The sequence below is a fragment of the Mastigoproctus giganteus genome, chromosome 5 (genome assembly GCF_048544385.1).
Source record: "Mastigoproctus giganteus isolate SK-2022 chromosome 5, ASM4854438v1, whole genome shotgun sequence".
Taxonomy (NCBI): domain Eukaryota; kingdom Metazoa; phylum Arthropoda; class Arachnida; order Uropygi; family Thelyphonidae; genus Mastigoproctus; species Mastigoproctus giganteus.
In genome coordinates this window covers 84,942,526-84,968,867 of record NC_143579.1, presented here as the reverse complement: position 1 = coordinate 84,968,867, position 26,342 = coordinate 84,942,526, and the positions used below count along the sequence as shown (strand labels likewise).

Genomic DNA, 26,342 nt, shown 5'->3' with positions numbered 1-26,342 from the left:
AAAAAAAGAAAAAGAAAAAAAAAACGAGAGATACCCTGCAAGTGCAGGGTAGGTATGGCTAGCACAGCTAGTCAGTAGGAGCCGGCAACTTGGTGGAGATCCGGCAGCTTGAGTGCTGCTATGGTGGATGGATCGTGTTTGAGAAGGTCTAGTGTCGTCATTGGGACTCCATTTGGTGAGTCTGTGTCGCATCCAGACTGAAGGGGCGCCTCAGAAGCCAGGTGGACAGGAGCAGCAGTGCGTAGCACACGCTTCTTGATCAGGGGTTCGAGCCCATGACTACCAAATACGGAGGATGCGGAAAGGTTAGGAAATGACCACCGCATATCCCCGGAGCAATATGGCCTTAGTTGCTAATGCTCCTAAAAATCAAATAACAACAACAACAGACTGAAGGCTGGTCCAGTATTCCATGATAGCAAATAGTGGGGAGGTCAAAACTGGGAGTCCAAGATAGGGTGGTCAAGTCCAGGGACCGATGTTAGGTCTCTTCTTGATGAGATGTATCATGTCCGGTGGGGAGAAGTTAGTCCAGGAGTCAGTGATGAGGAATTTGTCAAGGTATGTGAGGACTCTGTCTTTGATTGCACCACTAGTATTGTCACAAACAAGTGGGGAGACCAGTTGACTACTCGAGATGTGAGGGAGCAAGTTGGGTTCTGTACTCCGGATGGTTTGTTGGTCAAGTCTTGTGTACGTTGGTCCAAGGCATTAGTATCCATGACTCAGCGATGTGCAGCAACAATTGGCAGCCATGGTTGTTTTGACCTATTGATTCAAATACTATGGTGGTGGTAGAGCTTTCTGCCTGGTAAATAGGCCCATTGCAAATTGAGTCAGGGTTTGATAAGTTTCTTCATTCTGTAGGGTGAGGTGTTCTTGGTTTTGGTAGATGAAGCGTATTTTCGTTATTAGAATCCTCCTGAAGTCCTCGTAGATTTCACAGCTGTGGGCAAGGTGAACAGCAGCGGCGGGATGAGTCTGAAATTCCGAAGTCATGTAGTTTTTTCTGGAAGGAGCCACGTCCAGTGAGGAGGTAAGTATCATAGAGTCCCGGTGAAAACCAGTCAGGTGTGAGGGGGTGAGAGGCCCTGACATCCGGGAGGAATCTTTTGGAGACAGCACCTTTACTTGAAGTCTGCCATCTTTCTTGCCAGGTGTCTGTTAGATGTTCATGTTCATTAAGTCTCTTCTTTTCAGTGTTTCTATTATTTGCTGGGTCAGTAGTGAAACCGGCACAGGTAACTGTTCTTCCTTTGGCTAATTGGTAGAGCAGCCCATGACAAAATCTCCAGGTCCAGTGGAAGAGATCCAGTGAAGACCTGGAGCATATGGGTACTGACAGTGTGACAGGCACGCGAGGACAGCAGGAGAATAGAGCGCTGGATAGTTCCTAAGCACGATCTGTTTACAACTGTATTGGCCTTCTTGTACTAGACTCCAGAGGCATAAGCGATAACCGGGATGAAGACTGCCTTATAGAAGAGGGAGAGCATTCTCATATTCAAGCCCCAGTCCTTCCGGGCAACTCTTGAGACTTGGGCAGCATACTTCCTGATCTTAATCCTCAGTTGATCTAGATGAGGGATGAAGGAAAGGTTTTTGTCTAAGATCAAACCTAGACATTTAAGCTCTGTTTTTAGTTTGACTGTAACACCATTGACCTTGATTTGGGGTGGTCTTCTCAGATCAAGGGTACCTTTTAGTAGGATCGAACTGGTTTTCTCTGGGGAGATCTTTAGGTTGTTATGATCTGCGCAAGCTTGAAGGGTAGAGATGGCCTGGTTGGCAGTTGCTTCCAGTTGGGCTCTGTTATTGGCAGAAAAGAGCATGACCAGGTCATCCGCATAGGCCTGGTTCTGTACATTGTTGAGTTCGGTGTTCAAGAAATCATCCAGAACCAGATTCCAGAAGAGAGGCCCCAGTACAGACCCATGAAGACTGGTCTGAAGCTGCAGTGGGGAGCAGACACGATGACTTGCCGGTCCTGGAGATAGGTCTTGATGCATCTATATAAGTTTTCTGGGACTTGTACCCTCGGAGCCTGCCCAGGATGCTGGGTTACTAGACGGAATCGAAGGCACCAGCAAAGTCGAAGAAGATTAGTAGAAAGTATTTGGAGTTGCATTTGGTAGCAGCTTCAATGATTGTTTCCAGTGCATCTATTGTGGAGAGACCAGTGTCATTGTAGTGGACTTCTATTCTATGGGAGATCATCCGTTCGAGAAGTTTGCTGAAAACTGGCAGCAGTACAATGGGCCGGTAAGATTGTGGCAGATCACGTGGCTTGGTTGCATTCTTCAATATAAGTCTAACGATTGCAGTCCTCCACTGTGTGGGGAAGAATCCTTGGTGGAGACAGTGGTTTAACAGGTTGAGTATGGTAGTGGGAATAAGTTCAATGGCTTTCTGGACAATTTCTGGATCGAGCATGTCTCTGCCCAGAGCCTTCTTGTTTCTGATTCTAGATGCAGCTAAGTTGAGCTCGGTTGGGGTGAAGGGTTCTTCAGTTGCAGTTGTGTGATATGTCTTATTCTCCGTGCTGAGATGTAGCTGTTCTGTTGTGTGTGGGTCAACAGGCTGCTGGAATGTAGTGTCTAGAATATTATTGACAATGCCTTACCACACTGTCTGGTGTAAAGACTGTTCGGTAATTTTGTGGTTGATACGAACACGCCTCTGGGCAGCTTGTTAGTGGTCACTTTGTATACAAACCCCCAAGGGTCGGCCTCAGAGGTCTATAATTTCTAAGTTTCCCCATGTAATAAAATTTTACAATTAAATTTTAAAAGAAAGAGCAGAAATAGCCAAATTAAAAATAAATGGTTCTTAACATAGATTTTATTGTAATATACCACTACACAAGATGTGAAAGATGACTGTAGAAAAAGAAGTCAACTTATACAATAAATACATGATTAAGTTAAATTTTCAAAGCTACGAATAGAGGTCAACTAACAGGCTGAAATCTATAAGGCAATCTGTACATTAACATTATTGGAAATGAATTTCAAAACAGATCTATGTATGATGTATTCTCCAGATCTCGTGCTTACACTCATACATGAAAAACATAGATCCACGTATGTACATACTCAAGAAAGGGTTATGTTATATCTGGCATTCCCCCCCCCCATCTTTTATGGGTTTTTTCTGTTTTAATTCAATGGCTTTTAAGAACTGCTTATGTTTTGTGAGTTTTTTTCAGAATTTTGACTTATGCTTAAACACATTAAACACATTTCACATGGATGGAAGGAAGTGGATCAGTATTTAATTAGAGTAATGATCATCAAATTAACGGCAGAAAATTTAGGAAACTTTTTATTAATAGCAACTTTATTAAAATAAAACTGGAACAAATAATGAAAATACAGTGTACTCACCTAGTCACCATCACAAATTAAAATGTTCATTTCTGTAAACTGAGGATTTTTCTTTGTAGTACCTATATCTTTGCACTTTCTTCACAAAGAAAAGTTCCTGAGGAGAGTTTCTCAATGCAAAATTCATTTACAATTTTGTCTTTTTTTTATAAAATATCCACAATATAACATACAATAAGGGGCTTGCAATCAGTGAAACTTATGGCAGCATATCAATGTAAATATGTGATATATCCAATACCTGAATGGCTGTTTTTGAAGAATAATATAGACTATATCAACTATAGGCTACATGAAATGACATCCTTCTTGGCTTCCTCTTCATTTACAAGCTGCTCTTTTTGCTTTTTCATTTAAATTACATAGCATTCCATAAGGTATGTTAACGTTCGTATTATTCTGTTACATCAACAATCTGAAATATAATAGAAAGCAATTAAGTTTAATAAATATAAATTACAAAGTAAAAACAAATCTCTAGGACAAAAAAATAATAGCAACAATATTAAAACATGTTATTCTTCAAATTACAAGTCTTAATATAATGGTTTTGGGGTCTGGCTAATTGTCTTTTGTAAGTAGTGTGTGACAAGTTCAACAATAACACCACTTCCCCCCCCCCCCATTACATATAGATTTTTTTTTTTTTTTGAATAAAATATGTAAAATTGATAGTGCACTTTTCATTATTATAAGATCGACAACCTCTGATTCTAGTATGACCAAGAACAACAGAGGCCCTTCCAGAAGTGTTGAGAAAGCACACTGGAAGATGGTATTAGTTTATAAGCAGATAGAAGACTACCAGGATGCTATTATTCTCTGTACTGTTTTACTTTATATGGAAATATCCAAGTAAAACTGTTTCATGTTTGTAAATTCTGTAGGGCAATAAGGCAAAAAGAAGCAGCATCATCCACACACATTTAGCTGTATTTGTGGTATAGCAAAACAATTTGTTAGCTTTGTTATAAAAAAAAGTAAAGGAAAAACATTACAGAATTTATTAAAAAGACATATATTGTGCATATCAGAAAGAAATTTAGTGATCACTATAAACTATGGTTCCACACAAGTGCCCACTTGTGCTGAAAGGTTGAGGAACAGTAAGAAAAGTCTCTGCCTTTTATTATTCCTATGATCTGACATGAGAGAGAAGCAAAGAAACATGGTCATTATTTTTTAATCATCTAAATTGCAAGGTATTAGTCGCTGCCTTTTATTATTCCCATGATCTGACATGAGGGAGAAGCAAAGAAACATGATCACTATTTTTTAATCATCTAAATTGCAAGGTATTAACACTAAAAATAAAAAGTGCCCATCATATATCAATCTAGCATCTGTTATAAGATCCACCATGTATGGATGTGATTTGGAGATGCCTCCTCCACCAGAAACTCAACACAATTTCATCAACAAACCCCTCAATATAATATATGTGGTGATAGACTGTTTTCAGAATAAAAAATGTATGCAAACTACAACAGTGAACACACTGTAAAAAGTTTTATATTATTTATGCCATATAACTTTGCCTTTATATTAACAGAAGTTTCATGTTGTAAGCAACCTGTTTATAACTTAGAAACAAGAGTATCACTATCATGTACTTGTTGCTTACACATGTCAGAAAAACAGCTCTAACTTTCAGTGAAAGACTGATTTAAGTCAGATATTATGAAATATTTGCTTTGGCTTTCCTGATCTAATTGTAAACTTTTGTTGTAAATACACTGTAATGTTATTTCATTACTTGTAAGTAGTAGTGACCTTTATAAATCTTTATACATGCACAACATATGTGAGCTTCACAAAAGTTATGATAAAATGACCAGCAAACTAGGTGGAAAAACCACGTATCACATTCATTTGTGTCAAGATTAAAAAAAAAAACACCCAGCAGCCTAGTTGATTTTAGAATGCTATTAGACACCTAAACAAAAAGGATACTGGTAATATGGAGGCAGTTAAGTTTAATAAAAATAATAATCCTGATTTCAGGGAAGAATGCAGCAAACTGTTTTATAGCAGTGTCATAATATTCTCACAGTGCGAGACACTGGAAGATTCACAGATATACTGCATTTGGCAGATCATGATTTTCTCTTACAGCATGATTTTCAATGTCTGGAGTGAAAATAATAACACTGAATTTTGCAGATTATCAGAGTGAAGCTGAGATTCGATTTTTTTCCTTCTTAGGAAGTGCACGAGGGTGGGTATAGAGTTCAGAAAGGTCATCACAAAAAACACTAAATTTTATTCTAAAATTTTAAAACCTCAGCAGAAGCGAACTTTATGATTAAAGGAACACCTGAGACATCTTCATAAACCACTCATTAGTTCGTTCTGTTTATAATCCAGCATGATCACTAGGTCAGACAAGTTTACAGCTAATAATTTGGACATGAATACAATCAGTAACTATGTTTAACAATCACATTTCAAACCACAGTCAACTCAAACATGTGTGCTATTGCAATCCAATAGCATATTAATACTAACCACTCTGCTATGATCAATTGTGGAACTATAACTTCCTGTAACAGTTTTTTTTAACTCAGACAACTTTTGTTATCTATCATTATTAGCATATAATAAATTTTAATTTTAAAAGCAACTGTGAATGTTAAAATACTTTGTACTAGAGTGCATATATGTAATGCCTATATTTAAGTCACATATGGAATGCATGCTTAGCACCACTGTCTCATAGAAATTGAGTGATATTGTTTAACATGTAAATATTATTATTGCATTTTTTAATTGAAAATACAATTTATTCTGTCACTTATTTCTGTGTCACTTTTACATACTGGTGTAAGGTTATAAATTATATTACATGTAACGAGAATACAATGATATACCACAGGAACCTGGCATGTAAAACAATTTGTCATTTAACACATTGACTTTTACAAGTAAAGGAAGACAAGTTTTGGATAAGTTTACACACTTTTTCGAGTAAAAAACACACAAACTTATCACCCACAATAAAATAAGCCAAATGATTTGGTGAGTTGCTTCTTTCAAAAAGTTCAGAATTATTTGGTGAGGTTTGGATCATCCAAAATCTACAGGGATCCTGGGATTAAGGCACCAGTGGAACAAGCAACATTTTCAGAGCTGCTAAATGAAACTTTCGTTATTGCTTAAAATTTGTTTTTCTATAACTTTTGATTTAAATTTGGCAGTGTAGTTATTATTTAAGATTCTCTGATTGAGTTGGTTTATTTGTTTGTTACTTGGCAGTTAGAATTGCATAAGAAGCCACAGTTTGACTTCTGCTACCATTGTTACAGAAATATAGAGTGAGCGATAGAATTCTGCTGTTTTAATTGTGGCAAATAAACGCTAGAAAGTCCGAATCACATAGGTAGGCATTAGTTAAATTTATTATCTATTATAATTACTTAGAACTTACAAATGTATACTTAGAACTTACAATGCAATATTGCAATATATATATAGTATAATAGTAATAGACACTGGAGTAATTATAAAAGGAATATTTGAATGATTATAGACCTGGGTTACTACTATGTAGAGTAGAAAGCACCCAATGACCATAAATAAATAAATAATTGTAGAAGATTAGGTTATTATAATAATCCTGATTTCAGGGAAGAATGCAGCAAACTGTTTTATAGCAGTTTCATACATCACATATTCTCACAGTGCGAGACACTGGAAGATTCACAGATTTTAAGGTTCTGGATAAAGAAGAAATTGGATTCTACTATATATGGGAAGCGTTTCCCAATTTAACAGGTGCAAAACTTGAGAAGAAATTTTCATTGTGCCTCAAAGGTGACATATTTGAAACAAACTTACAGATTACTGAACAGCTGGGTGCGTATGGGTTTCTTGGAAGGAAGAAAAAATAGAAATCATGCCTCAGACCAGAGCAGCAAAGCAACGGAATCAAAGAAGTGGGAGTGCTGTGGCTCAGGGGAGAACTAAAGGGGATAATTCTCCTATGAATCACGGCCTTACGAAATGTGCTGTTTGTGCGATGTTAATGGACTCTCTGGAATGGGACATGATACTGCCAAGGGCAGGGGGGGGGATGTTTTTGTGTGTCTGCTCAGTGCAAGGAGTATGAGGAAATTAGGTGTGAACTTGGTGTTCTGATGAGCATTTATTGAAGAACAGCGTGAATGCCCCTGAAGGAATTAAAATGGGATCCATTAAACCTCTCACTGCCCAACTCAATGCTAGGGCCCCCCACTTTTGTATCAGACAACACAATGGCAGTCCCCAAAGCAGAATGGTCCTGCAAAAAAGAGGTAGTCACTGTAGGTGACTATTGTCGGCGAAACAGGAAATATATTGTGCAAAAAAGGATAGGCGGAATAGGACTGGGGTATGTTTCCCAGGGGCAAAAGTTGATAATACTGTAGAGCAGATATCTTTTAAGGGAACATAAGGTGATATTGTTGTACACATTGGCACTAATGATTTTAAGATTAGGGAACATAAGGTGATATTGTTGTACACATTGGCACTAATGATATTAAGATTAGGAGATCTAAGACTTACTTAATAAGTACAGGGCATAGTTGGGAAAAATTCATGAGTCATGATTAAATTAAGTGTCTGCAATCTTGCACAGACATGATAGGAGGGAGTACATATTAATGTGGCTAATAGTGAGTAGGTAGTATAATAAAACCGTAAGTAGAAATCATGGAATAACACCGGAAATAGAAGTCAAATAATAAATCAATTAGTACTTGCAAAAATAAATGTAAAACAATATAAAAAATAATATACTAAAAAGTACTTAATGCTGCAAATCCAATGATTTTAACATCTTTTTCAAGGGCCAGCCGTCAAAACTAAGGAAAATGCAGTATAGGGGAGAAAGAATAACTGACAAAATAGCATAAAATAGATGCTGAACTTTGTACAAGGCAAAAAAAGAAAATATAGCAAGAAAATAGCATCTTGATATTGCTTTCGAAACCTAATCGCGGACAAGAAATAAAAGGTAGGGAGTCAGAACAGTAAAAAGTAATGTGAGGATGAGTGGAAATGAGTGTGCTAGGGTAGTTTGGGGTTGCTAACAGTCCCAGAACTATCTTCAGGGTCCTAGTACAGGAACAGGTTGGCAACCCCAAACTACCCCTTTTTTTGCACATACTGTACTCGTGCCCTCTTATGGCACAGTGGCCGCATGTGCTTTCATTCTGAGTGCACGTGTGTCTGAAGTATATGAGTCAGTAGCAGTTGGGTATTGGGAAGTGCTTCCTATACTAGTGACTAACCCATCCTATATAGATTCTTTGCTGTTTAGATAATATCTGCCAGACCATGGGAAGTAACTCAGCTATCCAGTTACAGTATTGGGCAAATCTTGACTTTGTAATGTATTTCCGAGAAAATTCTTTGTTTAGTAATTTATAGTTTTAATAGATCTTGAAACTTTAGTTGATCCTTTGTCATGTGTTCCTGTATATATTTTTTTGCATATTTCAGTTATATTCTGTTTACTCTTGGCTTTATCTATATCAAAGATTAAGATGTTGGGCCCTTTGGTTTTTACTTTATCAATCTTTAAACTACAGTCAGTGACCAGAGGGTTGTTCCTTATTTTTTTCTGTATCTTCTTTTGTGGTGATTTAAATGACCATACTTAATTTCTAATTTTCCTTAGTGTCTTAATCTTCACATTTTTAAACTGTGCTTCCAGGTTTTTAGCAATTGCCTGTTTCAGAGCTTCCCTTGAATCAAGCCTGGTTCCCTCTGTTGGTCTTATAATAATCACATTGTCGCCCTTTCCTTGATTTGTCTATGTGTCTTGTTTCTTGGCTATCTTTTGGGCTGATTGGTTACTTATAAGTACTTGGGCATAGGCCTGAGTCTTGTTCATTCCCACTCGATTCCTTCGTTTCTAATTTTGCTTTGAGAACTTCATTATCAATTTGAATGTCCGTTCCACAGCTGTCCAATATTCTATATTCTCTCTTCTAACATTTGCAGTGGTTTTTCCTGTTTCTGTGGTCATTAATTTTTCTAGCCCCAATCTGGCTGTAACAACTTTGTCCAGGATAGAACCAGCTGTCCATAGAGTTGCCTCAGAGTGATGTTCAGTGGTTTGTTCATTTGATTCTTATGAATTCTCCTCAACCTGTGGGGTTTCCACTCATGAACACATTTTTATCCTTCTTATTTCACTGGCAAAGGTCCTGCTTCATCTTCATCTGTGGGTGCATGTAGCCGAGTACCAACTTGTAAATTGTCTTCTGATTCCAAGGTCATTTTGTCATTATGTTTCAATGGTATTTCCCAGTCATTTAACTTATGACATGACAATTTGTCAGTCAGTTTAGAATTGAAATATAATAAGAGTCCAACAAATTGATTTGCAACTCATGTATTACAAAACTCCAAGGATTTGACAGTAAATTAGTATGTAGAGATTGTACAGAAAGGACACAGGATAGGAGGGTGGGAAAGAGTTATTTTCTTTCTCTTGAACAGCATTTCTTTTTAGTACGAAAAGCCTAGTAGCTTTTCTTTGATTAATTTCCTGAATACTTCCCAATTACAATTTGTTATTGGTATCATCAGTTGATCCCACTGCACACAATTTAAAAACTGTCTGAGGCCTGTGTAGGCACCTTAAGAAAGCAAAACCTTTCCCTTTACCCTTGACAGTAGTTGTTTTTAATTAAATTCCACATTAGTACACTGATCGCTGCCAACCAGTAGGACTTTTACCTACAGATTCTTAAAGCATGAAGAATCACTGCTGATAACCAGATCAAGAGTATTGCTTCCTTTTGTTGCCTAACCTGCTGCTGTAGAAAACATGTCATACAAGAAATACACAAAAGTCGTGATAGTCTGAGTGACAAACCCACAAATTCCAGTCAACACCTGGAAAGTTAAAATCACTCATTATGAGAAATTCAGATTTGCTGGCCCACTATTTCCCTGTATAGCTCTTTAGTATATTTATCACAGTGATTAGGCTTTTGACACACTCCTACTTTCAATTTTGTTTTCCCAGCACTTATATCACACAAAGCTGAATTTTTCTTAACAAAGAGCATAACCCCTCCACTTCTGCAGTCCTGTCTGTGTGTTCTTCCTATATACATTGTACTTCCCATATTCAAATTTAGCAACACTTATGTCTGAGTGACACCACATCTCTGATATTCCTAAATGTCTGCATTTGACGACTTAATCAGTATTTCAAATTCATCAAATTTATTTATGATGTTCCTAGCATTAGTGTACATGCATGAATACATGCACGTGTTCTTACTCTTAGTTACCCTAGCACAGCCCACATTCATTTGTTTCAAGGTGACCCAAAGCAGGGCCTGAGATTCCAGACACAATGCTTTCTAGGCTGATGCATGTATTAATGCAAGGATCACTTTCACCTCTGTCTGTGGCTCTAGTTAAACTATTAATCTGTGTATCCCACCAAGCTAGCAGTATTCTGACACCTATCACTGCCTCAATATCACCAGCAATTTTCTTGCGCCCCTTCTATCACATGAGCATTGCACATTCTCTCCAGGGCCAGATTGATTGACAAGGCTCTCAACATATACTCCCTCCTACCATGTCTGAGCACAATGTCAGACACTTCCAAATTCAATCCTAACTTGCAACTTTTTGCCAACATTGCCCTGTACCTGTTAAGTAAGTCATCAGATCTCTTACTCTTAATATCATTAGTGTCAACATGTACAACAATATCACCTTTTATGCCGTTAAAAGATGATATCTGCTCTTCAACACTATATACTTTTGCCCCGGCATACATACCCTGGTCCTATTTCACCTAACCTTTTTGCATAACATATGAGGGGGTATCAAAAAGTTTGTACCCTTACCTAGAAATACTAACCCTAGAAAGGTGAAACTTCACAGTTGTTGTTGTTTGTTGTTTTGGTTTTTAGGAGCATTAGCAACTAAGGCCATATTGCTCCGGGATATGCGGTGGTCATTCCCTGACCTTTCCGCATCCTCCATATTTGGTGGCGACGGGCTCGAACCCCGGTCTAATCAAGAAGCGTGTGCTATGCACTGCTGCTCCTTCCCACCTGGCTACGGAGGCGCCGAAACTTCACAGGAACTTTAATACGTTTCTATGTACTCTCCATGTACAGTAGCACATTTGTCGTATGTATGGATCAGTTTCTTAATGCCTTGATCATAGAAGTCCACACTTTTTACCTGAAACCATGATTCCACTCCATTGGTGACTTACTGAGTCTCAGGATCATACCGATACACCCGCATTGATCATTTGTCACCAACCGATCAAAAAATGCTCAAAATTCGCATTACACAAATCCAACAGTTGACAAAAACATTGCATTTGACATTGCTTCTGCAAAGGCAAATGAAACAAGTGCAGATGATCATGTAAAATGCTGTGGGCAGACCCATAACTAATTCCCACTGCATTTGTGATGAAATGAATTCACATGTCTGTCTGTCACTCGGCACCAGCTGCTCAACCTTTGCAACTGTCTCACTGTCTGTGGATGTTGATAGCCTTCCTTCTCTTGGCTTGTCAAAGACACTTGTATGACCACACTGGAACTCCCATTTCCACTTTTTTACAGTGTCATAGGATGGACAATTCTGCCCATACACAGCTTTAATTTCTTCGTCAATTTCCTGAGCTTCTTGCCCTGCAAATGCAGGAACTTGATCACTGCTAGATACTTCCTCGGGTTCCACCTCTGGTGTATGTTCACCTATGGGAATGAAATTTCACATGTTAGTTATTAAATATGTAGACAACTTATATTAAAAACGGCATCTTCCTACTGATGTTTTATCTAGGTCACGGTACGAACTTCTTGATACCCCCTTGTATTTCCCACTTCCCTGACAATAGTCACTGACAATAACTAGCTCAACAATACAACAATCATTCATAAAAGATCAAAAGGCTTAATGAAATACTCTATTTTATCAGGGTTATTAAAACAATCATTAAAAGCTCTCTATAAGGATCTTTACAATAAATTTTCAATTTTATCTGATGCAAAACTCAAAATTAGGCATTTTTGTTCAGTAATAGATAAGAAAAACTTCAGTATAAGCAATTTGAAGTTTCATATAATTTGTCATGGCCTTGGGATTCTCACTGTGATACACGAGTAGTGGCTTAAGCTTCTTTCCTCCATTTGCATTCCACCCAAGAAAAAGTGTTAAGTGGTCTTTGGAGGACTTAAATCCTAGGGCACTTTTTTCATGGATTGAAATGTACATTCTCTTCCAGTAGAGGCCAGTTTCATCCAAATTAAAAACTTGTCTAGAGTTGTAACCTTCCTTTACAATCCTAGACAGTCTGCGCAAATGCAGATGCCCTTCAGTGTCTGCACTTGCTGACTCATCTTGTACTCCCACATTTTTAAATTCATAATGGGTTGAAACCTATGAAACCAGCCACGACTCACACTAAAAGTTTCACTTGCTAAAGCTAAACACACTCTCTTACTTTTAAATCATAGAGGCTGAGGGCCTTCTCCCATATAAGAGCAAAACTTACTGGAGTATTTTGCTTGTGCAAATCTTCAAGCCGCATTGAAAGCAACTTCTCCATTTTTTCCATAATGCTACTCCTCTGCCTGGTAATTTTAATTGTAGAATGTTGGGTTATATACCATGCTTTGCTCATTATCTTCCCTGCATTTTGATAATCATATGCAATGTTGTTGGCGGTAAGTCAAGACACCAAGCAATATCAACAGCTGTTTCACTTCTACATTGCTTAATCACCCCTATTTTAACATCTTAAGTCACATTATGTCGCCTTTTCATTGCACTAAGCAACTTTCTTGGATATTTTCCACTCATGATGAAGTATTAGTAAAATATTTTTAGATATATATGCACGGCACCTCTTCACTCACAAAACAACATGGAACTGGACAGTGGGTACACAAGTGGTGGCATGTGACTTCACGGACCTACTGTGCATTGTTCTAGAAAGTTCTATTGCTTATTTTCTAGAATTTACTATTTATATTTTTATTTCATTATGTATTCTCTAAAATTATGATTTACAGTACTGAATGGTATACAGTGATGGCTATACAGTTTTGTAAAATTTATTTGTTGTATTAAAATTAATACATATTTATTGCTGTACTTATGTTTTGATACAGTGCCTTTCTGCCGCTCTTGGAACAGAGAAGTTTTTTCTGATTTATTTTCTGCTTTACTAGTTTAAATTGACATATTAACTTATTTTCTAGAGTAGCTTTATATTCCTATTTATGGTACTTAAGTTTAAAGTAACTTAGATAGAGATTTTGTAGGTATTACTTAGTATCGGAAAGGGTATCAAATCCACGTGTTTACCGTTCGTAAATAGCCGCCATTGTTACGGGAAAATTAATCAGTAAAATCTATTAATCTTGTCGAACTTCATTGGCAATTAAATTGTACTTTTAACTATACATATAACCACTTAGGTTACGTAACATAAATAATTAGTAAAAATAAATAATTAATACATACCTTGATACAGAAGTTATATAAAGGGATTTCGTAGATAACACTCGTTACTGAAACAAATATTTCGTAGATAACACTCGTTACTGAAACATAAATATTTCTTAGATAACACTCGTTACTGAAACATAAATATTTCGTAGATAACACTCGTAGATAACACTCGTTACTGAAACATAAATATAGCGTTATAACTGTGTTGGGATACAAGTTTAGGATTTAATTTTATACTGAAATTGAAATTTTATTGAAAGTAAATCGAAATCATGACTCAAACCAGAGCAGCAAAGCAAAAGACTCAAGCTAATGGGAATGCTGTGGCTCAGGGGAGAACTGAGGGGGGGGGCAGTTGCCCTCTGAATCACAGCCTTTTAAGATGCACTATTTGCTTGATGTTTGCGGAGCAGTCAGATATGGGACATGATATTGCCATGGGGGATGTCTTTGTATGTGCGCGATGCAAGGAGTGTAAGGAAATCAGGCGACAACTCAGCGTTGTTATGGGCCTATATGAGAGCTTGAAGGACAGGGTGGATGCCCTCGAAGGATTACAAGTGAGGGGCCCATCAAGCTCTCAGCTGCCCACACCAATGCCAGAGCTTGCACTTGGTCATCGCGGCAACCCCCAAGGCAGAATGCGCTGGTCCCAAAGGAACTAGTAGTTGTTGGTGACTATTGTCAGGGAAACGGGAAACATGCTTTGTAAAAAGGATAGGTGGAACAGGACCAGGGTATGTCTGCCAGGGGCAAAGGTTGATGACGTTGTAGAGTGGATATCATCTTTTAAGGGCACAAAAGGTGATATAGTTGTACACGTTGGCACTAATGATATTAAGAGTAGGAGACCGGCGGAATTACTTAACAAGTACAGGTCACTGATGAAAAAAAGTCGTGAATTAGGGTTGAATTTGAAAGTGTCTGCAATTCTGCCCAGACACGATAGAAGGGAGTATATGATGAGAGCCCTGTCGATCAATTCGGCCCTGGAAAGATTGTGCAGGGCTCAAGGGGTAGAATTTTTTTCAGTCTGGTCTGTACTTGTTAACAGGAGAGACTGCTTCTACAGGGATGGGATACACTTAAATAGAAAGGGTGCAAGAATGTTTGTTGATGCTATCGAGGCAGGGTTAGGTGGGTCGGAAAACTGCTAGATTGGGGGGATACAAGGACTAATAGATTAACAGTAGCCACTGGCAGAGGAGAAAGTGATTCTTGCACTGCTTCTATTGGAATGAGCAGCAGCCTGGAAAATAAGATGCAGGATATTTCAGAGACTGCTGGGAATCATGGGGGTACAAGTAAACACATGGGTTGTGTTAGGGTGGCTAAGAGGAAGAGCAGGTGCATGTATACTTGCGTGTACACCAATGCTAGGAGTTTAGTAAATAAATGTGATGAATTTGAGGTGTTGCTCAAAACATCAAAGGCAGATATTGTTGGGATTTCAGAGACGTGGTGTCACACAGATATAAGGAATGCAGAACTGGAATTTGGGGAGTACAATGTCTACAGAAAGGATAGACAGGATAGGAAGGGAGGAGGGGTTATGCTATTAGTTAAGAAACACAAAATCCAAGGAAGTGAAGCCAGTTGACATCGCTGGACAGTGCAATGTCGGGTCAGTTTGGTGTGACATAAGCATTGGGAGATCAAAATTGAGAGTAGGAGTGTGCTATAGGCCTAATGACTCTGATGAGTATAATAAGAAACTGTACAGAGAAATAGAGTGGGCCAGTAAATCAGAGAGTCTTATAATGGGGGATTTTAATTTCCCAGATATTGACTGGAATTTGGGGGCTGGTCACTCACACACTAGCAAGGCTTTTGTGGATTTATTGGATGATTGTTTTCTACATCAGCATGTTCGGGAGGCAACTAGAGGGAGTAATACTCTTGATTTGATTATCAGTAGTGATTCTTCATGCATTAAGAATCTGCAGATAAATGAACCACTATGTGGCAGTGATCACAGTGTTCTGAAGTTGGAGTTACTCAAAGAGGTAACTACCATTAGGGGTAAAGGGAAGGGGTATTGCTTTCGTAAAGGCGACTACGATGGACTGAGACAGTATTTAAATTCTATACAGTGGGATCAACTGATGATGTTACCAACAGCAAATTCATAATGGGAAGCATTCAAAGAACTTATCTTGCAAGCTACTAGGCTTTACATACCAACTAAGAAATATTGTTCAAGGTTTAGGCCAAAATGGATGTCAGATGAACTAATGAGGCATATGGCAGAGAAGAAAAATGCATGGGATACATACAAATTAGCACGTGACACAGAAACCTATGATAGATACAAGTTGATCTGTAACCAAGTTACAAAGGAGGTTAGGCAGGCGAAGGCAGATTACGAGAGATCCTTGGCAAGGGATGTGAAGAAAAACAGCAAAGAGTTCTTTACTTATGTAAACTCTAGAAGGAAGGGGATGAATCAGATTGGTCCACTTGATATCGATGGGTCAACTGTTGATGACCCTGCTCAGGTAGCTAACAAACTAAATGAATATTTTGCATCGACATTCACACATGAGGAGTTATTCAGCGAGGGGAATGCCAGAGGTGTATTCAACTGTAGCAGTAAGCTACAATCTTGTAATAACTGAGAGTAAAGTGGAGGAGAAATTGTTGAAGATAAATAGAAGAAAGGCACCTGTTGTGGATGGAATCTATCCAGTTATATTAAAGGAGGCAGCAAAGGAAGTACCCATGGACTGGAGATGTGAAAATGTGACCCCAATTCACAAGGGAGGATCAAAGGCTGACACAAGTAATTATAGACCTGTGAGTTTAACTTCTGTTCCAGGAAAATTAATGGAAGCACTGGTTAAAGAAGCACTGCAGGATCATCTTGACAAGAATTCAGTTATAGTTCAGACACAGCATGGTTTTGTTAAGAGAAGGTCTTGCCTGACCAATTTGATTGGATACTATGATGTAGTCACAAAAGAATTGGATGCAGGGAATGACTTTATTATATATTTGGATCTTAGAAAGGCTTTTGATACTGTTGCACATGGAAGACTGCTGCGCAAATTGGAGCAGTGTGGCACTGGTGGCAAATTACTGATAGGGATAAAGGGATGGTTGAGTGGCAGAAGACAGAGAGTGTTAATTAATGGACACTGCTCATCGTGGACTAATGTTATTAGTGGAGTCCCTCAGGGTTCAGTATTGGGTCCTTTATTGTTCTCTGTATTTATAAATGATATTGATGATGTTATATCAAGCTTGATGTCCAAGTTTGCAGACGATACGAAGGTTGGCAGGGTTGTCAAGGACACTACTGACACTATGCTGCTGCAACAGGATCTGGAAAGGTTGAGCAGATGGGTTGAGAGGTGGCAAATGAAGTTTAACATTGACAAATGTAAAGTACTACATATGGGAAACAGCAACCCCAGAGCAACGTATCAACTCTGTGGTACTACACTGACAGTGATGGAGAATGAAAGGGACCTGGGGATGGTTGTGCAGGCAGATATGAAGTTCTCTGGGCAGTGCAGACAGGCTGCAAGAGTAGCTCATGGTGTATTGTCAATGATATATAGGAATTTTTCTAGCAGGGATAAGGAGGTGATTATTCTCTTGTATAAAGCAATGGTCAGGCCGCACCTAGAGTACTGTATACAGGCCTGGAGGCCTCATTTCAAGAAGGATGTAGAGATGCTGGAACGAGTACAGAGAAGGGCAACAAGATTAGTAAATGGAACAAAGGGGTGCTCTTACGAAGAAAGGCTTACGTTTTGCGAATTAGTGTCTGGAGACTAGGCACCAGCGAGGTGATCTGGTAGAGGTGTAGAAAGCCTTGAATGGTTTGAGCATGCTCAATGCTGATGGGTTCTTCCTCTTGCTCAGAATAATCACCTGAGAGGGCATAAATTCAAATTGAGGAAAGACAGCCGTAGGATAGATGTGCGGAAATTTGCCTTTAGCCAGCGGGTGGTTGGTAGGTGGAACAGACTTCCATCCCTTGTCGTGGAAGTTGATAGCCTAAATAAGTTTAAGGCTCAGCTGGACAGGTATTTCGAATGAACAGAGGGATGAAGTGGAAGTGGTTATTTTTTATTTATTTATTTTACTTTATTTTTTTTTTTTGGCTGATGCTGCATAAGCTTGCTTTCTTGCATCAAATGCCTCTACTAATGCTACATACTGTATATATTTTTACATTTTATATACAATACATAATTATGAATTTAAATACAGAAGGAGAATGAGAAGATTCGAGGGAAATATACATGTACATTCCTGTTCAAACAATGTAAGTGTGAATGTATACGATGTATATTGAGTTTATCGTCCCTAATTAATTAACGACATATACCAAGGACCCTCTGAATTCAGTTATAAGATTTTGTAAACAAAAGCATGTGACATTATTTTCAAGGATGAAATTAAATTTAGAATGGCAAAAACTGCTAAAGGTCAGTTCATGCAATGTGTGCATAAGATGATGAACAGTTTGTACATTTTTGAAGTTGCTACTATTAATCATGGTTATCATTTTCCATAAGTTATATTGCAGTACTGTAAAATAAACTTTAAGTAGTTCTTCCTTGAGGAAATGGGAGGGGAGGAGAAAAACTGCCACAGTATGATCCAGAATGTAACCCAAACATACTATTTTATAGGGGAAAATGATTTTCAAAATGTTGGTTTTTGCCTACATCATGATTCCAGTAATATCTTAATCATCAAACTCAAGGCATACTGTTAGAAAAAAACAGCAAAGCTGTTTTTGTAATCTCACATATGACCACTGACATAAAGTGCAAACTCATGAGACGTATTCTGTCAGGCAATATGAATTCTGGAATTGGGAAACAGAGGGCAGACCACCTCTCCCTTCCTCCAAAGTTGTGATATTCTATAATGAAGTAACCAGGAGGAGGGTCTATTTCCCTAGGGCTACATATTATTATTATTATTATTAGTAGTAGTGGCATGTGATGCAAGTAAGCAAGCTTATGAAGCTTCAGCCAAAAAAAAAAAAAATCCCACGTCACCTGTCCATCATCTGAAATAATTTGCTTCCTTGAATTTATTCAAACTACCCACATCTACAACAACAGATGGAAGTTTGTTCCAACAATCAACCAACTGCTAGCTGAAGGCAAACCTCTATACATCTATCCTTCCTCAAGTTGAATTTATGCCCACTCATGTGTATACTCTGGGCAAGAGAAAGAATGTCATTAGAATTGAGCTTGCTCAATCCACTCAAAGCCTTAAACACCTCAATCAGATCGGCTAGCAGGTATCTGGTCTCTACATGCTGCAATTTGTACAAATGAAGACTTCCTTGGTAAAACCACCCTTATGTTCCCTTGCCCTTCTCTACACCCATCCCAGCAGATCTGTATCGTTCCTAAAATGAGGTCTGCAGACCTGTATGCAGTACTCAAGATGTGGCCTGAACATTGCCTCATACAATGGGATAATCATTTCCTTACCCCTGCTGGCAATATTCCTGTATATCATTGACAAAACTCCATGAGCAGGCAGCCAGCTTGCACTGCTCAGAGAACTTCATATCTGACTGCACAATTACCCCAGTCATTTTCACTGGCCTGAGTATAGTACCAAAGTTGTCATGTTAATATGAGATTACTACTACTCATATGCAGAGCCTTGCATTTGTGAATGTTAATTTCAGTTGCCATTTCTTAGTCATTGGCCTTTTTCTAGATCATGTTATAGCAGCATACAGTCGCCAACCTTTCTATCATCTGCAAACTTAGACATTAAGCCTGATATACTTTCACCGGGTTTGGCCGATACAGATAACTAAGAATCTTTTGCACAGTTCAAAATATTCATGGAGGGTTGCCAGAATACTTTTGGCCATATTTAGCATTTGCCAATTGACGATGACGCTATCTGAAACGAATAATATATGAGATGTAAAGAATGGCCTTACATCTATATTACTTAACATTTTGGTGTATATCCTATTACTTTAAATTTTATTCAACTGCATTAACACACATAGAATATTTCATTATCAACACATTCTGTAGTGCCAACACTGTTCGGCTAAAATCCAATACAGTTCTGCTAAATTTTAATACAGTATATGCAAATAAAGGAAAAAATTCCATTACCATATTGCACTGTTGTTATCATCGTTGAATAATTTAAACATCGTTTACATTGAGACAGGTTCATAAAATACACAGCACATTTTAATGCACCTTCCCTATCCACCATATTGAACATCACAAGTTATTCACACAAAAGATACACAACAACATAAATTAAAACGGATTTCCACCACACCCTCGACGAAACCTCCATATTTCTTTCATTGATTGTCATTAATCGCCGATAGAGGACTCTTCAATAATTAATTATAGTAATGCTACCATAATAGTAATGCTACCATAATCGTTCAAAACTCATAAGATTTTTGTTTTGACGTGACTTCGGGTACAGCACTAGTGATTACAACCGCTGTTCTTTAACAAACAAGATGGTACAATCACACTTTGGGACATGGTGCATGACTATATTAGAAAAATCCAACGTTTTTTTTTATAACTATATGATAACTATCTGTCAAACGTTTTTAGTTCCCCTTCTGTGCCGGAAACCAGGAGCATCGCATCAAGCGGAGGGGAGAGGGGACTGTCATTAAGAGTTACTCGAGAACAAACTAATCCAACCAAGTGTATTATGTCCATAAATTGCATGCGTCTTTTGGTCGGTTTCCTCTTTTAGGGGAAGAAAAATTTGCGATTCAGGAGGATAAATATGAAGTTATAACCCCGGGTGGGTTTTAGCCTTCTCAACGATGGTCCACCAGTAAGCCCTGACAGAAGTCAAACTTCTCCAACTTCTTATTCTCATGATCTTCATGTTCCTTAAGTCCTCTTGTACGTCATTCAAGGGCAAGTTACTACTATGGATAAAGGAACAGTTGAGTATGAATAGACAGAGAGTGGTTATCAATGGACACTGCTCTTCTTGAATTTATATCATTAGTGGAATCCCCCAGGGTTCGATGCTCGGCACATTGTTCTTTTCTCTATATATTAATGAAATTGATGAAGGTATATCAGTCTTAATGTCTAAGTTTGATGATAGGTTGGCAGGGTGGTTAGTGACAGTAATGACCGTATGCTAAGGCAACAAGATCTAGAAAAAGGCAGATGGGCTGAGAAATAGCAACTGAAATTTAACATCGACAAATGCAAAGTACTGCACATGAGTAGTAGTAACCATAGCGAAAAGTACCAAGTATGTGGTACTACAATCATGGTAGTAGAAAATGAAAACAACCTGGGACAGTTGTGCATTCAAATATGAAGTTCTCTGAGCAGTGCAGATAAGTTGCCTGCTTGTGGGTTTTTGTCAATATATATAGAAATTTTGCTAGTAGGGATAAAGTGGCGACTGCCCCATTATATAAGGCAATAGCCAGGTCACAACTTGGGTACTTACTGCATATAGGTCTGGAGGCGTCAATTTTGAAAGATTTTTATGAAGTATTTTAGTACAGCTACTGAAACGGGTACAGAGAAGAGCAACTAGATCGCTGAGAGGAACAAATGGGTACTCTTACCAAGAAAAGCTTTAGTTCTGCGAATTGCAGTGTCTGGAGATTAAGTATATGTGAGGAAATCTAATTGAGGTGTTTAAGGCCATCAATGGATTGAGCAAACTCAATGTTGACGAGACTCTTCCTTTTTCACAGACTACACAAATGAGGGAAATATAAATTCCGATCCAAGAAGCATGGTTGCAGAATAGATGTATGGAAGTTTGCCATTAGGCAGCAGGTGGTTCATTGCCAGAACAAGTTACCATCTGTTGTTGTTGTGGAAGTGCATAGTTTTGAATAAATTCAAGAACGAACTAGGCAAACTGTTAGAAACCACAGGCAGAATAAATGGTATTTTTTTTTTTTTTTGGTTGATGCCTTATAAGCATTTTTTCTGGCACCATTTCCCACCACTAAAACAAATAGTTTCCATCCGCTGTGAGGAGGTTGGTGATTATACCCACTATACTATCGCGAAGACGCAACGCATCAATACCATTTCTTCTTACCTTTTTCCTGTCTTTCCAGGCCTCGGCTAGAATTCCTTAAGAGAGTAATCTTTTGTGGGCTCTTTCAAATGCGGCAGAATTATGTCCTAATGTTGGCTCTAGCTGGTAGCATATTGCATATTGACACAGTTCTCCCCACACCAGTTGTGAACTGTCCAGCTTGAAATACCGTCAACGTCAATGTTGCGAGGAACTTTTACGGGCTTTTTTCACAACGTGGCAGAGTTCGTTGGTTTTAGGTGAGCGTTGTATGTATACTTTTTCTAACGGAAACTCGTTTTCCGTACAACAAGCAGGCAAATCGGCTAGAGAGCACACATAATGTAGTAGTAGTAGTGGCAAAAAAAAAAAAAAAAAAAAAATTAAAAACAAATCCCTCTAAATGTTTGTCCAGTTCCTCCTTAAATTTATTTAACCTATCAACTTCCACAACAACAGATGGAAGTTTGTTCCAGCAATTAACCACCCGCTGGCTAAAGGCAAATTTCCGCACATCTATTCTACATCTGTTTTTCCTTAATTTGAATTTATGTCACCTTAGGTTCGTAATCTGAACAAGTGGAAGAATCCCATCAGAATTCAGCGTGCTCAACCCATTCAAGGCCTTATACACCTCAGTCAGATATCCTAGCAGGTGACTAGTCTCCAGCCACTACAATTTACAGAACGTAAGCCTATTTTTGGTAAGAGCATCCCTTCATTCCCCTCACCAATCTTGTTGCCCTTCCTTGCACATGCTCAAGCAAATCTACATCCTTCCTAAAATGAAGCCCCCAGACCTGTACGCAGTACTCAAGGCGTGGCCTGACCATTGCCTTACAGAGAGGGACAATCACCTCCTTTTCCCTGCTAGCAAAATTCCTATATATCATTGACAAAACCCCATGACCTGCCCTGGCAGCCTGCTGCATTGCTCAGAAAACTTCATATCTGACTGCACAATTACTCCCAGGTCTTTTTCATTTTCTACCACCTTAAGTGTAGTACCACACAGTTGGTACGTTTCTCTGGGGTTACTTCTACCCACATGCAGTACTTTGCATTTGTCAAGGTTAAACTTCAGTTGCCACTTCTTAGCCCATCTGCCCAAATTATCTAGATCCTGTTGCAGTAGCACGCTGCCATTACTGTCATTAACAACCCTGCCAACTTTTGTATCATCTGCAAACTTCGACATTAAGCCTGATATACCTTCATCAATATCATTGATAAATATACAAAACAACAGTGGACCCAACACCGAACCCTGTGGGACTCCACTAATAACATTAGTCCACGAAGAGCAGCACCCATTGATTACCACCTTCTGTCTTCTCCCACTTAACCATCCTTTTTTCCTTTGGGAGAAGACAGAGAAGACACCCTCTGTCTTCTCCCAATGATCCATCCTTTTTTCCAATGTAGCAATTTACCCTTAATACCATTCTGCTCCAATTTGTACAGTAGTGTTCCATGCGCAACAGTGTCAAAAGATTTCCTGAAATCCAAGTATATGATATCAAAATTATTTTTTGCATCCAGTTCCTTTGTAACCACATCATAATAGCCAATCAAATTTGTCAGATAAGACTTTCCATTAACAAACCCATGCTGTGTCTGAATTATTACTGCAGCCTTGTGTAGATGATCCTGCAATGCATCTTTAACCAGTGATTCCATTATTTTACGTGGAACAGAAGTTAAACTGTCTGGTCTGTAATTACTCGTGTCAACCTTCGTTTCCCCTTTGTGAATTGGGGATACATTTGTACATCTCCAGTGCGTGGGGACCTCCCACGGACTGGAGATGTACTTTGCAGTATGGCCTAAAGTCACTGATGCACGTAAAACCCTACAACGATAACCTCACGAAGTCAAGTGTCAACATGAAAACGCAGTAACAAACAAATTTGAATTTAGCGGGGTTCAGAACTAAGTGATTTATAAATAAGTTAATGGGTGTATTCATTGTCAAATGAATGATTCACAGGAAGAATTGGCTATTACTCTTGTTAAAATTGTTTCGGGTTATATATACATACAGGGTTGTAAAAATTAAAGCATCCCTATGTAGAAGGCTCTGGTGCGAGTTCAAGAGAAATTTGAACAACAGGTACAATAAAGAATGCGCTCGACATTTATTAAAAAAAAAAAAAAGTTGCAAAATTTGTCGCTGTATTACGCTGTGTCACTGTATGGCGCGTAATTATCTTAGTTGCGATTGTGCAGATAACGTAATAATCTTAAGTTATTGCCTCTGAGCTACTACTCAGCTCTATTGTACTGTATAGAAGCAAAGCAGTCTCTTCGAAATCATACGGTAGATGTTTGCCTGCACTACAGCAGCAATGCCAACAACGTTGCAGAATAAGGCGCTATTAGTGAAGCTGTACTATCAGATCAGTAACAATGCAGCTGGGGCTATCAGAGAATTCCGGCGTCAGAAGCGCATAAGGCCCACGTGGACCGATGACTGTTTGTGCTGTCAGCAAAATGATTTCGAAATTTGAAGAGACAGGACAGCTTGGTGTTCAACCAGGTCGAAAACGTGTGGACTCCTCTCGTGTTGAAGATGTGGCTATGGCTGTCGTGCATTTATCAAGTCAATCTCCATTTGGTAGCGCAAGTGTGCCAGCTGTTTCTCGTGAAGCCGACATACTGTATTCAACTGTAAGTCAAATATTTATCCTCCTCACCATTACCAGGGCCTGCCATACTGTCAGCACTGATGCCCTTCAGGTGCTGGCAGGAACCCTTCCTTTGGACCTGGAGGTGATACGTTGCGGGCTCCTCTACTAACTATCAAAAGGCACATCGGTGACGTTCATGGACCACACCATTGATCCCACTAATAACTTGATTGCTGAAAAGAAGCACCTTAGCCTCCATTTACAGCAGATATGGCAAGATAGATGGGCTAACTCTACTAAAGGAGATACCACTAGGAAATTTATTCCACATATCAACAAGGTATACCCAAGTCTCCTTCATGGTTCTCTCCCGGCCTGTACACAACTTTCTTGCTAACAGGTCACAGATCCATCAGAGCCAAACTCTCAAGTCTTTGAATTATTGATGATCCCATCTGCCATTGTGGAGAGCTGGAGAGTTGGTCTCACCTAATGTATGACTGCCCTTTGTATGAGGACCTTCGCTGCATTCTGATTACCAGAATTAACTTTAATCCAAAACTCCAGGAGCATTACTTGTTGGACATCGATAGAGAGTACAACGCCTTTTCGCAATACTGCCAGGAGCTCTTCACAAGAAGAAGATCCCTACCGCTGGAACGAACATACACCTGATTAGCTCGTCTTGCTCAAATTCAAGCTGGACGACAACATTGTTTTGGACCTTCCTGATTTAGACTCTTTATAAACTGTGATATTATGCAGCTCTGCTGAATCAATTTCAAGCTGGACTGTCAATGACTACCATCGTTATTGGGATGGGACCTCTGTTCCATGAATGACAACACTGTTTTGGACCTTCCTGATTTAGACTCTTTACAAATTAAAATGGGACCTCTGTTCCATGAATGACAGCACTGTTTTGGACCTTCCTGATTTACTCTTTACAAAGATATTATGCAGCTCTGCTGACCCAGTGACCAAATGGACAGAAGCCCTGAAACCGCCCCAAGTCAGACTGCAGTGAAAATACATCTCTAATTTTGAATTAACAAAAGGGACAAATCCGCGGTGAGACCCGTACTAGTGACACAGTCTACTGATAACTACACACTTGACGACCAGACCTGAAGGCTCGTAGTGACAAGTATACATCGGGCGAGACACATTGCGCACAGTCCCAAGTGTGACAGCCTTGCCAGACTGAAAAAAAAAGGCAAGATGGGACGGGACGTTCGTCCCAGCTATGACACTCCAAAGCACAGCTCAGCTGCTGCCATTAAGCTTTCTTTGCCACGCTCCCTTGCGTGGTTCTTTTTCTTCACCACCCAGGCAGGGGGGAGGTAACCCCTGGTCGCTTACTACCTCGCCATCCCTCTTTTCCCTCTGATGGGGCATGGGCCTGCTCCACTGATTTGGGGATCATCTTCTCTATGGACCCCTTATCTCTGTCTTTTCTCCCCAGCCTTCAGCTCCCTCTCCCTTCTCTAACTTATAACCAGCGTCTGAACCATTTCTAAATTGCCTGAGCCGTACACCCAAAAATTAATAACAACATCAGTTGCATAATCAGTAATCCTTTTGGTTGACCTCTATCTGTAGCGTTTTTTTTTTTTTTAGGTCCTAGCCACTGAAATCTCAGGAAATTAGGTGGCGGGACCTGCCAGAGTAAATAACTATAATACTGGTGTACCTGGTCTGCCTCCACGGGGCAGAGTATGCCCGTTGGAACCCATTTGACCTGGACATCATACGTACTGGAATAGCCTATTATATAAGGCTG

The 26,342-nt window shown here is 39.0% G+C and overlaps 1 protein-coding gene across 2 annotated transcripts in view; it reads right to left on the bottom strand.

Annotated features, from left to right (window-relative positions):
- The window catches only part of LOC150085535 (F-box only protein 8-like), an 86,210-nt gene extending 66,023 nt beyond the window's left edge, over positions 1-20,187 (bottom strand). For both annotated transcript variants that reach the window (XM_090373316.1, XM_090373317.1), the window contains exons 1-2: positions 20,003-20,187; positions 3,387-3,801 (exon numbers count right to left, since the gene is read on the bottom strand). In XM_090373316.1, the coding sequence (XP_090229442.1) occupies positions 3,387-3,397 (11 nt within the window). In that variant the 5' untranslated portion in view covers positions 3,398-3,801; positions 20,003-20,187. The remainder of the gene's footprint in view (positions 1-3,386; positions 3,802-20,002) is intronic.
- Between the last annotated feature and the right edge of the window lie 6,155 nt (positions 20,188-26,342).